General features: G+C 39.1%; 1 protein-coding gene across 2 annotated transcripts in view; it reads left to right on the top strand.

Moving 5' to 3' along the window:
* USP34 (ubiquitin specific peptidase 34) overlaps positions 1 to 14,129 on the top strand; it is a 275,304-nt gene that overhangs the window by 35,650 nt on the left and 225,525 nt on the right. For both annotated transcript variants that reach the window (XM_074949535.1, XM_074949534.1), the window contains exons 4-5: positions 5,334 to 5,384; positions 6,302 to 6,451. In XM_074949535.1, the coding sequence (XP_074805636.1) occupies positions 5,334 to 5,384; positions 6,302 to 6,451 (201 nt within the window). The remainder of the gene's footprint in view (positions 1 to 5,333; positions 5,385 to 6,301; positions 6,452 to 14,129) is intronic.

The raw sequence follows: 14,129 nt of genomic DNA, 5'->3' as shown, positions 1-14,129 counted from the left end.
TCAGAACTCTTTTATTACCAACTTTTCATTCCTAGATATAGAAGGAAATGCTTTTGTAGCTATATTTGGGACTCTAGTTGTCAAATTAAAATAATTTTGTTCTTGAAAAGGTTTATTTTTAGTTCCACCTGTGGAAATCTGTTCCTGACTAAATAGAGCACATGCTACACTTACATACTGAGATATGAGTATATTTGCCATTGTTAAGAAAGCTTATACTGAGAAAATGCATGAGAACACATTAATACATTTATGTGGGTGTTACAAAATATTGGCACATTAAAATAGTTATCCAAAACCACAAACTTAAAGTATGAAAAAGCTCTGTCACTGCTTTGAGTAGTTAAGCTTTCAGTTTCAAATTATTACACTATTTGCTCTTAACTTGTAAAGATATACATAAATGATATGTGATTTGGCATATGTGCTACTGTGTTTGCATGAGTTATATTCAGTCCGTGAATGAGTGGATCTCACCAAATTTGGCAATAAATGTTGGTTTAGTTTAAAATTATTAAACTGGGAAGATGAGTGATTTTTGTTTTGTTTGGGGCATATTTGAGTATCTTTGCTATATTCGATAATGTTGGAGTATAAATCTGTAAGTTAAAATGTCAAACTGTGTTTACAAATATATGTGATCTCAAGTATGTCTATATTAATGAACCAGAGAATGTTAGGATTCCAGTAAGTAAGACTTTCCTACCACATTTCAGTATGGTCTCCATAATTCCTTTTAAACGTTATCATCATAAATAAATAGGTCTGTGATGCATCTGCCCACTAGTAGAGACCAGTGAGGGTAGGTCTATCTTTTTGTTTTTCATACTGGTTAAAACTAATGTTAAAACGAAAGGGATTTTGCCTCTGTGTTTCATGGGGTAATTAAAAAAACTGATCTTCAGTTTTTCTCCCTGCCTTCACAGGAACATGGCAGAAACAGCTCTGGAGCAATTTTTTATGTATAAATAGACTTGCTTCTCTTAGAGAGAAGACAACAATCTTTTTTTCTTTTTGGAAATATTTGTCTGCCTTATTTTTTATCATTGTGCCCTGAAGAGTTAGAAATCTCAAAAGGGACATTGGCAAGATTTTTTTGGCTGATGTGCTGACATAGTGTAAGAGGACCAGGTTCTAACATAAATTGGGTGGCTGCATTGTGGCTCTCCAGTACTCTCAAAAATATGACATCTTGAGTTACTGACCACTCAGATTAGCAAGCACTGTTACTCCACGAATATATCAAAATCGTGGTCTGGAGAGAGAGACGAGAGAGAAGAAAACTTATTTTGCTGTCTAGGCAAGTCAAAAAAATGATTCCCACTTTCAACTAGTTTCTCTAGGCAAGTCAAAAAAATGATTCCCACTTTCAACTAGTTTCTCATACCAAATTTGTAATTTCTTCACAGCAAGGATTGATAGATCTGTGTTTTGAAATCTTCTGGCACATTTTGATTTCTATCATAATACTGTATAATAATGCTAATGACGAAATCCTTCAGTGGGTTTATGGGCAAATGTGAAGTGTGTTCATTCCTTCAAAACATTCTGTATCAGGTATAAACTGAAACCCAAATATGTCTTTTTTTTTTTTCTTTTTTTTTTTTTTGAAATATTAGAGAGACAAGGTGGGTAAGGTAATATCTTTTATTGGACCAGCTTCTGTTGGTGAGAGAGACAAGATTTTGAGCTTACACAGAATTCTTATTCAGGTCTTCGCAAGTCCCATAGATATCCCCAAGAAAATCAGATTAAAAATAAGTAGAGAGAGCTCCCGACTACTATATGTGAAAGTGGGATTTCTCTCCCCATGGAACATGTGCTCTGGGTACTGTGCACATTAACATTTTATTGAGTTATGAGGAAATGCTTTTAATCCTCACATTAATGTCTGCTCTGGAAAAAAGGAAGATTTCCAATTCAAAATAGATCATCTTCCGAGCTGTGTAGCTGGTTTCATCAGTTCCTCAGGTTTGTAGAGGTGCATTCATACCACTTCATAGTGGCTAAGAAGTGTGGTAAAATTTGACATGTAAAATTGTCATTCAGCGGTCTCATACAAAACAATTACAGCTGCAAACAATAATTTCTACTCATTTCACACACTCATTACCTGGTTATCTCGACCAAAAGGTAATGTTGGTTCTGGCATCAGTCAGAAGAGCTCTGATGCTCTTACCAGGTACTTGGTGGAATCTTTGCAGATACTCTCACATCTGGGAGAAGAGAGATTTCTAATGGGGAGAATTCCCTTCTGTCAGAAAGGGTCACAAAACTGCAATATCTAACAAGAACAAGAAAACAAGAAAAAAAAAAAGATCTGTTGGTGTATAAGCCTACTGGGGACTTTACTGTCCTGCTGTAAATTCCATGGGTTATGGGACGTTTCTACCCCTTGAATTTTTTTTAACTGGCAGCATGCATCTCTATTATAGCAAACATAGAGCCTAAACTGGAAGAGACTAATGAGTTATCTGAGCTGAACAGTGAAAACATCCTGAAGGAAAATTTCATTTAGGAACCAGAAAGAGTGCGGCTGACAACGGACGCCAGCCCAGAATACTGGGAGCCCACATAGTCATATTGACAGCACAGAGGACATGGCCTTCACGGACACAGAACTGGCATATACATTTGTTAGACTTGAGGGCAATAAGACTAGCAGTCTTAAACCTCTGGACAAGACAAGTACACCTTAGTTCAGACAAGTTTGTGGTTGTGGTCTGTTTAAAATCAACAGGGACCACAAAAACAGAATGGTGGTATAAAAGTCTACCCTGCTAATCGGATGAAAAATCTCCTTTCTAGTGAATCTGTGTGTGTCTTTGGGCACAGGAATACCACAATTGGACTTGGTCAGTTGGAAGAAAACCTGCTTGAGGGCATAAACCTTGAAGGAAGAGACTTATGTGGAAACAAACCTGTTTACCCCAATGCAAAAGTAGTATCTGCTAACGTTCTTGATATCCAAAGAGAGATCTTCGCTTGTGATACATTTTTATCATATAGACATTCAGCCTTGCATGTGCTGTTCACAGGACTGAGAACTTTGACAGCAAAAACACTTCAAAAAAACCGCAAGGAGCCAAACAAGGGTAATCTGGAGATCCCTGAAATGGTTGAGCTGCATGAGGTCTGCAGGCCTGCTGTGGCTGTTTTGAGACATCTGTTAATTTTAATTGTCCTGCATCCGTGACCTTCTGTCAGGTCTATTTGTTTATTCAGACTTAGATTATGCAGAGGGTCTGTGAGATAGGTATTTCAGAAAGTACAGAATATACTTCTGTCTAGAAAGAGGAATTTTTTCATTTTACTTGAAGTGATTACTTTCTATAAACCATGTAGAAGAAGAGGCAAAAACACAAAGTGGGCTCCTGGTTTCCTTACCTTTTAAAATCCCTCCAGGCAGGACTAGACAATGAACTTTAAAGGAGTTAGCAAACCGGTCTTTAGTGGCTCAATAGAGGGTAAAACAGTAAGGAAAGGCATCTGTCTACTTTATTTTTATGCTTCCCCCAACATTTTGGCTCAGAATGAGGCAATTAGCAGCTCTGGTGGCAGTTCCCATATAAGTCTTTTTCTAGTAGGATGAATTTGTTATAGTTTTGTTCCCATGGCTGTGTCCACCATCACACATCCCAAGGTTGTGTCCACCATCACACATCTATTAAGGTGTTTCACCTTTGAGGTTTTTTTGCTGCCTTTGGTTCTCATAGGGAACACTCTTCTGTTACTTGGCTCAAAAGGTGACCTTGTGGAAATCTCAATGCCCTGAATTTTCTGTTTAGAAGGCCAAAGCAGGACTGTCAAATTTTCAGGTTCGTTCTAGCCAAATAAGTCAAATCTTTTGTCTCTCCAGTGCTGCAGAGATCTCTTGCCCCATTGTTGTCAGTGATTACTCCAATATGGCTACTTCATAGGAAGAGAAGTCTTGAGACAAGAAGTATGCAGAGCAGCTACTTGACATTCCAGATGTACTTTCACTAAACTCTAAGGGCTTAATGCATAGACTTCCACTGTCTTTCAGCTGCCGGGTGCTAAGAGCTGTACTTTAACTGATGAACAGTTTCTGCTTCCCTCAACAACTGATAATTTTCCCATGCATAATCTGTTTCTGGTAGTGGCATGGGCAGAGCACAGAAACACCCATTTTTCTTATCTATTGGCCAGAAAAATGTGTTGTCTACTCACTAAAGAGCTGTTTTAATATTTAAAAATAATTGACAACACAATTAATTTAGTGATGATTTGGAGTTCAACGTGAGGGGGAAATATGTAATATATTTAGATTCCTATATTGTAACCTTAGTGAATAGTTTAAAGTTTGATTCCATCACAACTAAAATACCCCCAGTAATGTAGTTTTAAATGATACTCTGGAAATTAGTCAATTTGAAATTAACTCCAAAAACTTCAGTTAAATTAAATGTTTAAAAACCTTCCCTCCCCCTATGAATTTAAAGGGAAATTGTGAACATGAAAACTAGTAATTTTTTTTAAAAAGTTAAAATTAGTTTGATAGTGTTTCAGTAAGTTTTTTGGTTTTATAATCACATTTTACAATTTAAAAAAACTGTTTTCTCCCTTGCTATGTGAAAGATTCATACAAACAATACGGGAAATTGATTTAATGGGGGAAACTGTAAAATAGACTGTCTACAAAATGCTATCCAATGCACAATGTAAACATATATCAAAAGAAGTTATTAAACTCTTTAATTATAGTAATCTTCAGTGTTACTTGGAACAATAATAGATTTAAAAATTGAGAGAAATGTGATTTGTAATTTGACAGTTTCCCTGAAAGGATACCAGATACTGATTCTACAAGCTGTCAATTAGATATTTGTGTAAAAATGTTACAGGTGGACTTGAAATTTAATAAACTGAACTAGAATGACTAACTTTAAACTTTTTAGCTCTTGAATATTCATTAGGTTTATGATTATACAGTATATTCTCTGTTCATTTACCTATGGCAGTTCAGATGTTTGGGTACATTACTTTCCTGCTGGTAATGGAAACATCTGAATTGGTATAGAAGAACTCCAAGAAGGAAAACTATTAGGTAAGAAATTTCCACTTATGGCTGGAGCATTGTCCTCAGTTTATAAGTACATATTTGTAAATACAATGTAAAAAAAATAGTTTAATCGGAAAATGCAAAAGTCAGTTCGGCAGTTTTAAAATTAAACAAACTTAAGCTGCTTGAGTTTTATAAAATGAGGTTTCTGGAGTGTGCATCATGAGTCTTTCGGTTTTGTTTCCTTCATACAATTTGTTTCTGTTCCTACTGTTAGCTAATTATATTTATCTCTTTTCTTTTAAACCAGGATATTTCTGCCCAAGAAAGCAATATATTAGGGGCGTTCTGTGATATGAATGTAAGTCATATATATTTCATTGATTCATAGACTTTAAGGCCAGAAGTGATCAAAATTATCATGATAATCTAGTCTGACCTCCTGCACATCACAGGCTACAAAACCTACCCACTACTGTAATAGGTCCATAATCTCTAGCTGAGTTGCTGGAATCCTCAAATCTTGATTTAAAGATGTCATGTTACAAGGAATCCACCATTTGCACTAGTTCAAAACAGTAAGTGCCCCATGCTGCGAAGAAAGGTGAAAGCCCTCCAGGGTTTCTGCCAATCTGACCTGGGGGAAAATTTCTTCCCAACTCCAAACATGGTGATCAGTTAAACCTTGAGCACGTGGATGTGATCCACCAGCCAGACATTTGGGAAATAATTCTCTGTAGTAACTCAAAGCCCTCCCCATCTGGTGTCCCATCTGAGACGGTTGGAGATATTTGCTAATAGCAGTCATGGATGGGCCATACGCTATTGTAGGCAATCTCATCATGCCATCCCCTCCATACACTTATCAAGCTCAGTTTTGAAACAAGTTAGATTTTTCCCTGCAGTACTGCCCCTGAAAGGCTGTTCCAGAACTTCACTCCTCTGATGGTTAGAAACCTTCATTTAATTTCAGGCCTAAACTCACTGATGGTTAGTTTATATCCATTTGTTCTTGTGCCAACATTGTCTCTTAACTTAAATAACTTTTCTCCCTCCTTTGGTGTTTATCCCTCTGATGTATTTATAGAGAGCATTATGAGATACAATTAACATGTTTTGGTGACTGTAAAATAGTCATATTTAGTGTTTTATAAACGTATGATACATTGATATTGCTCATCTGAACTCTTACCTTATATGTATTTAGTTTTTTGTTTTCAATAGTAATTTGTTTTTCTTTTTAAATAAAGCTTTTATATTCTTCTCCTGTTTCTATAGGATGTAGAAGTACCATTGCACTTGCTTCGTTATGTTTGTCTATTTTGTGGAAAAAATGGCCTTTCCCTCATGAAGGATTGTTTTGAATATGGAACCCCTGATACATTGCCATTTCTTATAGCACATGCATTTATCACAGTGGTATCTAATGTAAGTATTGCCCTGAGTTCGTTACATTTTTAAACCAAAATGCAACAAATATAAAGTGGGAGAGACTAAGTCTGGGAAAATTTGAAGAAGAGGGCCCTGGAAGCAGGAAAAAGTCACAATTTTCCCCTAGTAGAGAGAAGGATGTCTGGGGATTGCCCTGTCCAGAAGGGACATCATTTCACCCCAGTCATTACCCTGAGATCTGTTGGAGGAATAGTGGCATCTGTAGGATATCTTGTTTTCCCTTCTCTTCCCAGACATTCTGGTTGCAGCGAAACTAGGCTATCAAGGTATCCCTTTGTCACTACTGGCAAGAACTGGAACACTCTGGTAGTGGGAGTTAAAGCATGTCTGTGGAGGTGGTCATGTGGAGACTAGGAGTGGCATGAGGATGTGATGGGAAGGGATGTCTTGCTCAGGAACATGGGTGTAAAGGAAAACAGAATTTTGCCCCTTAAGTTTAACTGTAAATACTTAATGAGTGTAACTAAAATGAAATGCTGTGTAATGACACTCTATGATTTGATTCCAATATTAAGTACTTTGGATCAGATCCTGGGTGTTCCCCTCTCCCATATTCCTATGTTACTCTCAGGTGCCACAGGGTAGCTGGAAAGCTGTTCTAAGTAAAGCAGCTGAGATTTAATCTTATATAGCTGTGATTGGAAGAAAGCCAGCGCTGGTGAGTCTACACCACCTGCTTCTGGTTTGGGGGGGGATTCTCAGGTGAGCCAAAAACTAGAGGGTCTTGGTTAGGGAATGCAGAACTCCCTCAATCTTGAGCTGTTGGAGTAGTCCTTAGGAAGTCGTTTCAGCTGACCATTTAGAGTAGCTCTGAGGCTGTAAGTCGGGGTTCTCAAACTGGGGGTCGGGACCCCTCAGGGTGTCGCGAGGTTATTACATGGGGGGTCATGAGCTGTCAGCCTTCACCCGAAACCCCGCTTTGTGTCCAGCATTCATAATTGTGTTAAATATATAAAAAAGTGTTTTTAATTTATAAGGGGGGGTCGCACTCAGGGGCTTGCTATGTAAAAGGGGTCACCAGTACAAAAGTTTGAGAACTACTGCTGTAAGTTATACTGGGGTCGAAATCAGCCCCTGGCAGCTGCCAGAAATCGGGAAATATAAAAATGCCTTTAAGTTGTCCTTTTCTTTCCCCACCCTTCCCTAGTACTGCATCAGTTGTAGCTCAGCCAGACCCTTTACTATGAATGTCACCCTGACTAAATTTAGACTTAAGTCTGTAAGTTAAACATAGATGCATAGATGTAGATTATATTCAGCAAAGTAGATTCCTTTTATATTTACTGGAATATATATATTCTTATGCAGTGGATCACTGCATTAGGTAGGGTTGTGCTTCTGTATGTAATGCTCTTTATTTAGCCAGTTGTAACAAAACATTTGATGTCTAAGGCCCTGCTTAATTTACGATATTGCGGAAATTGCAGATCCTGCAATATTAGGCTTCCATCTCAATTTTTATGCTCAATTCAGGTGTGCGTATGTTACATTTTAGCAGTCAGCCCCACTGACACCCCTGCACATGGCGGGGGCTCCCGCTGTCAGCCCTGGGGCGGTGGGAGCTCTCTCTCTCTAAGCTCTGGGGACCGCAATTTTCTGTGTCTTGTCCACAACTCAGCTGCAATTATTTGACAATCATCCCATAATTCAAGTAGAACCTTATTGATGTCTCTGTTTATAATTACTATGGACAGTAATGCTGTTCTCTTTAAAATATAAGAAGTTTGATTAATTCTAAATGTGACATATAATGGTCTTGGCAAGATAAATTTGCTAAATGAATTTTCTTTCACTTAACAATGGTACATAAGTTTAAATGTTTACTTAAATCCTTTCCCCTCGCCTTTCAGTATGGTGCACATATGCTTGATTGCTCATGAAATGAAATACTGAACTGCAATAAAAGAAGTGCACATTTACCAGAGAATATTTACCATCATTTTTGTGGAGAAAATCGCACACCTTTTTAGTACAAACCCAACTACTATGTAACTTTTTGTCCCATCCACTTCAGTTTATGAGCTTCACAGATAAATTAATGCAAGATTTATGAGTGGCCCTGTGAATGATAGCCCAGTAAGCAGATCTGCAGGGTAGCTCTGCAGTCTCAGCTGTTGCATAATAATTGATGTGTAAACTCAGAACTGTAGTGTAATGTTAGTTAAATGCATTTTCACAATAGTAGCAGCTCTTGAGAATGGCAGTTAACCAGCTCTTATTGTAAAGTTTCTTAGGCACACTGAGTCTTGGATTTAATTTGGAGCCCTGGGGAAGGATATGTTGTTTTGTCTTCATAACCTGTCTAGCTACTATATTATCGGTTAAAAAATTGTTTTTCTGAAAATGATTAGATTGTGAAGAGACTGGTAGTCCTTCCATAGTCAAGCTGGCAATAAGTGTCTCATAGCACAAAATTTGATCACCACTATCCTTGTACATTTAAAATAAAGGGTTCTGCTTCCAAATTTTACAGTTAATTCACAAAGGCAATTTCATTTTTTTCCTGAACATTTCAAGGAAATCCAGCACGTAGTTTTTTTCAGGGGAAGGCAATAAAAATTGTCTCCCTTTGGAAATTTTTGAAAATTGTCTGGTTCATGTTCCTCTGTAGGGAAAACAGACCAAATATAACTAAGGATTCACAAGAGATATGTCCATCATTAACTTGTGAACAGTTTAGTTTTCAAGGCAGTAAAATCCAATCTATTCTTAAGGGCATTAGTCAAAAATTAATGATATAAGAACAGCCATACTGGGTCAGACCAATGATCCATCTAGCCTAGTGTCCTGTCTTCTGACAGTGACCAGTGCCAGATGTTTTAGAGGGAATAAACAGAACAGGGCAACTTTTAGACTGATCCTTTCTCTGTCACTCAGTCCCAGCTTCTGGCAGTTGGATGTTTAGGGACACCTAAAGCATGGATTAGCATCCCAGATCATCTTGGTTAATGCCATTGATGGACTTATCTGCCATGAACTTATGTAATTCTTTTTTGAGCCAGTTATACTTTTGGCCTTCACAACATCGCATGACAATGAGTTCCACAGGTTGGCTGTGCGTTGTGTGAAGAAGGACTTCCTTTTTTTGTTTTAAAGCTGCTGCTTATTAATTTCATTGGGTGATCCCTAGTTCTCGTATTATGTGAAGAAATAAATAATACTTCCCTATTCACTTTCTCCACACCATTCTTGATTTTAAAGATGTCTGTCTCATCCCCCCTTAGTTGTCTCTTTTCTAAGCTGAACAGTTCCAGTCTTTCTGATCTCTTCTCATATGGAAGCTGTTTCCTACCCCTAATTATTTTCTTTGGCCTTCTCTGCATCTTTTCTAATTCTAATACATCTTTTTTGAGATGAGGCAACCAGAACTGCACACGGTATTCAAGGTGTCCGCATACCATGGATTTATATAATAGTGTTATGATATTTTCTTTTTTATTATCTAATCCTTTCCTAATGGTTCCTAACATTGCTAGCTTTTTTGACTGCTGCTGCACATTTGAGCGATGTTTTCAGAGCACTATCCACGATGACTCCAAGATCTGTTACCTATGCTCTTATCTTGTATAGAAGCTGATTTAAGCTTGTATAGAAGCTGGGGGTCAGTAGTTCTGCAATTTCATATTTGAGTTTCTTGAGAACTTTTGGGTGAATACCATCTGGTCCTGATGACTTATTACTGTTTAATTTATCAATTTGGTCAATAACCACCTCTATTAACATCTCAGTCTGGGACAATTCCTCAGATGTGTCACCTAACAAGAATGGCTCGGATGTGGAGCTCTCCTGTACATCCTCTGCAGTGAAGAGTGATGTAAAGAATTCTTTTAACTTCTCTGCAATAGCTTTGTTTTCCTTGAGTGCTCTTTTAGCAGCCTGATCATCCAGTGGCCCCACTGGCTCTTTGGCAGGCTTCCTACTTCTGATGTACTTAAAAGAAAAAAAATTTGCTGTTTTTGTGTCTTCAGGTAGTTGCTCTTCAAATTTTTTTGGCCTGTCTTCTTATATTTCAGACACATGAGTCTCTGAAAGCAAAAGTTTTCAGTGATGGACTTCATTTAGTAAGAGTAAATGAAGGACTTTGGACACAGAAGTCACTAAAGTCATAGAGAACATTTGATGACAACATTAGTGGATAAGTTTCTATAGTTATCTATCATTTTAGAAAGCATTTGCCCCACGGTGTGCAAGAGAGGAGGAGGAAGAGGAACAGCTCCTTGAGTGTCTCCTAAAGTGTGTATGAAGGGAAGCCATACACCAGAGATTCTCAAACTGTGGTCCACGAGCTCCATTCAGGGGGTCCATGGATAATTCCCTCTAAGGTGCGCGCCTGGGCGGTTGCACATGAGAGAATGAAGGGCCACCCACCTAATTAGTGAAGCTGCGTGGGCGTGGCTCCAGTAATTAGGTGCCTGGACCCTGGAGAAGATGCATATGTAATGTGAGGTGGTGGCCTTAGGAGGAATAGGGAGTAGGTGGAAGGGGGCAGTGGGGTGAGAGGAGGGGGTGGGGGAATTTGGGAGGGCTGTGGTGGCCAGAGGAAGAGATGACTTTCCCCAGCTCCAGGGCTGCAGCTGCCTGGGAGAGATGGCTCTCCTTCCCAGCCTCAGCTCTGTGCTGCTGTGGCGGGGGAGAGACCCCACTCCTTCCCAGCCCGAGCCATGGGGCTGCCGTGGCAGGGGAAGGAGGGAGAGACCCCCCTCCTTCCTAGCCCCAGCGGGGGAGAAAGGGCACATCCATCGCATTAGAAAGGTAAGACTACTGATACTAAAATATGAGTTGTGTGCTTTATTTGTAGAACAAAAAAAGTTTATTAAGGTTTTTTTATATAGCACTTTTTTATCCAAAGCGCTTTACAATAGTTAGCTAACGGTACAAACAACATTTGGAAAGATAAGTGGTCCGCCGAGACCCTCAGCAAGTGGTCTATGAGAAAAAAAAATTTGACAACCACTGCCATACACCATAGGCTTTGAAAGTGAGAAAGAGCGATGCTGCACTAGGGCTTCTTCTTTTTGGCCATCTCGGTCTTTCTCTGGCTTTCCCCTTTTTTTGCTATCCATCTGGTCTGGTTCCTTCTTCTCTTGACCTTTCCCTGGTAAACCCAGGTTTCAGCTCTAGTGCCTGTGCTCCTTCACTCCCTGTTGTTCTCCTGCTCTCCATAATGGAGGACTAGAAGTGTGTCCTGTCTACCAGCAGTTGCAAAGAAATGTGTTAACTTCTAGTTTCTTCTATGCAGGTGTGAAATTCTGACTGGAAAAGGCTATGATTACTTAATTCTTCACTATTCTAGGCCTGCAGTTGTCATGAAGAATTACTTAATCATCGCACGCTAGTGATGAAGAAATAGTGAACAATGGTCTGATGACTACTTCTAAGTTGCTACTTTTAATTTTATTGTATAAAATTTAGCAAGTTATGTTTAAAAAAATCCTGGAGTGATGGAAACATATTGCCTTTTAGCAGTGGGCTGACGATAACGCAGAACAAAATAGAAAAAAATCTAAGTTTTAAAAATAGAAAAGTTTGTGGTAAATTTTAATTAATTAGCAGGCAGAGACAAGAAAAAAAAGTATGAAGAAAGATATGAAATCCTTATGAGTTCATATGCTTTGATTCAGGCGAATTATTCCCAGTCTCATTAGTGTATTCTAGTAGCTAAAGAAGACGACTTGAGTCAGACTCCTAGGTTCTGTTCCCAAGATGGCCACTGACCTTGGACAAGTCACTTAACCTCATTGTGCCTCAGTTTAGTCCTCTGTAATAGGGTGTAGTACTTTGGCTCTCAACTTGTTTACCGTTATGGGCAGCATATGCAGCTCTCTATGCATTATGTGGGCCACATTCACACATTATATATACTACCTGTGGGACCCTGAGGATGTCACATGCGCTGCAGCTGTGTGCTGATTGGGCTGCAAGCAGGCTGCGGGTTGAGAACCACTGGTGTAATATTTATTTCTGCGACTGGAGTGTGGATTGATTTAAATTAGATTTAATTTTAATATAAAGTTTGATTTTAATTATGGTTTAAATCAATAATAAAAATAATGTGGAAATCAATTATTTTTAACCATTTCTTAACATTTTCATAAGGAAAACTCACTCAGTTGGAAGTAGAACCAAAACATTGTTATTCATTTGATGTATTACAGCGAGTGCTCGCTTTGCAATAGTTGATGTTGAGAAGCCTTTGTTGTTTAAAGAACTACTGTAAAATCTGTGTACTTGCTTCGATTTCCTTGAAATTTGATATGCCTCATCGGGGTGCAGGATAGGGTTAGTAGTCCAAATTTGAGGTTGGTGGAGCAAGGAGTTCCCGAGACACAGCTCCCTGAAAAAAACAGCATTTTTAAAGGTTGGCAGATTCTACAACTTTTTGTGTGTGCGCAGACCTGGATGTTAAACCATGGCTGTGCTCATGCCCTGAATAGTCAGTTGCTTGACATTTACCTCAGCTAGTGCATGACACCCATGGTCCCCTGCGGATGCACTGTTGAAAATGTTTTTCAGGAAACAGTTAAGTTGTCTAGATAGACACACACTGCACACTCATGTGCCAAATGAATTACGCTGTACACATGCAGACAGACTACCCAAGACAGTCACTAGCCAGCCAGTTTTTATAGGACCTGAGTGGCTCAAGGGGACATGCTGAGGCCATTGAACCTGAACTATACCCAGGTATTGTAAGTTTGAAACCCACCCTTGCATAGGTGCTGGAAGTAAGGGTATGGGTGGTGCTGCAGCACCCCCTGACTTGAAGTGGTTTCTGTTATATACAGGTTTCAGAGTAGCAGCCGTGTTAGTCTGTATTCGCAAAAAGAAAAGGAGTACTTGTGGCACCTTAGAGACTAACAAATTTATTTGAGCATAAGCTTTAGTGAGCTACAGCTCACTTCATCGGATGCATTCAGTGGAATTCAGGGTTTACAGTTTAGTTCAATGGCTCTCAACACCCCCACTATAAAAATTGTTCCTGCACTCTTGGCAGAAATCTGGGAGTGATCTGGAGGCATGTTGCCAAACACTGCTGCTGAGTAATGGAGATTTTATTTTGGGGAATTGTAATCTTATGCACTGGAAGAAAAAGAAAGGCCTCCAAGGTCTTAGAGTAACACATGAATGTAAACTTGTGAGTACGTGCACAGCAAGTGGGTACACTGCTAGATTTTTCGGTAATCCACTGGTTCATCCTGTGTGCAAAGATATCCTGAGTAGGACATTTGATTTAGAAGTCATCTTTAATTTTTTCATCTACACTACTGCACTTTGTGGGCCTGTGCACAGTGTTTCACGAGTGAGTCGGCAATGGCTACAGTAGGGAGCTACTGCCAGATCCAAGTGATGTGGTCAGGCATGGTGGAAGAGAAAGAGGCCAGTGAGTTGAAAGACATCTGATATTACTGTTGTGCAGTACCTCAGGGTGATGTGCTCTCAGGTTAGCGCTCCTGTTTGTCTCATGGCTTGGATGTTCAATTTCTGCTTTCAGGAATGCAGGATACAAATTTTTTTCTCTTACTGAAAAGAGCACTGGGTATTGCCAGGGGTCTCCAGGAATTGATATTGTGGGGAAAAGAGCACAGACGTGTAGATCAGCTCTTGCCCTGAAGATGTGCCAATCTCAGAAATGATGTGGCTTTGCCTACCCCTT

Source organism: Natator depressus, chromosome 3, assembly GCF_965152275.1.
Source record: "Natator depressus isolate rNatDep1 chromosome 3, rNatDep2.hap1, whole genome shotgun sequence".
Classification (NCBI taxonomy): domain Eukaryota; kingdom Metazoa; phylum Chordata; order Testudines; family Cheloniidae; genus Natator; species Natator depressus.
The sequence above is the reverse complement of the archived record's forward strand: the minus strand, read 5'-3'. Positions and strand labels throughout refer to the sequence as shown.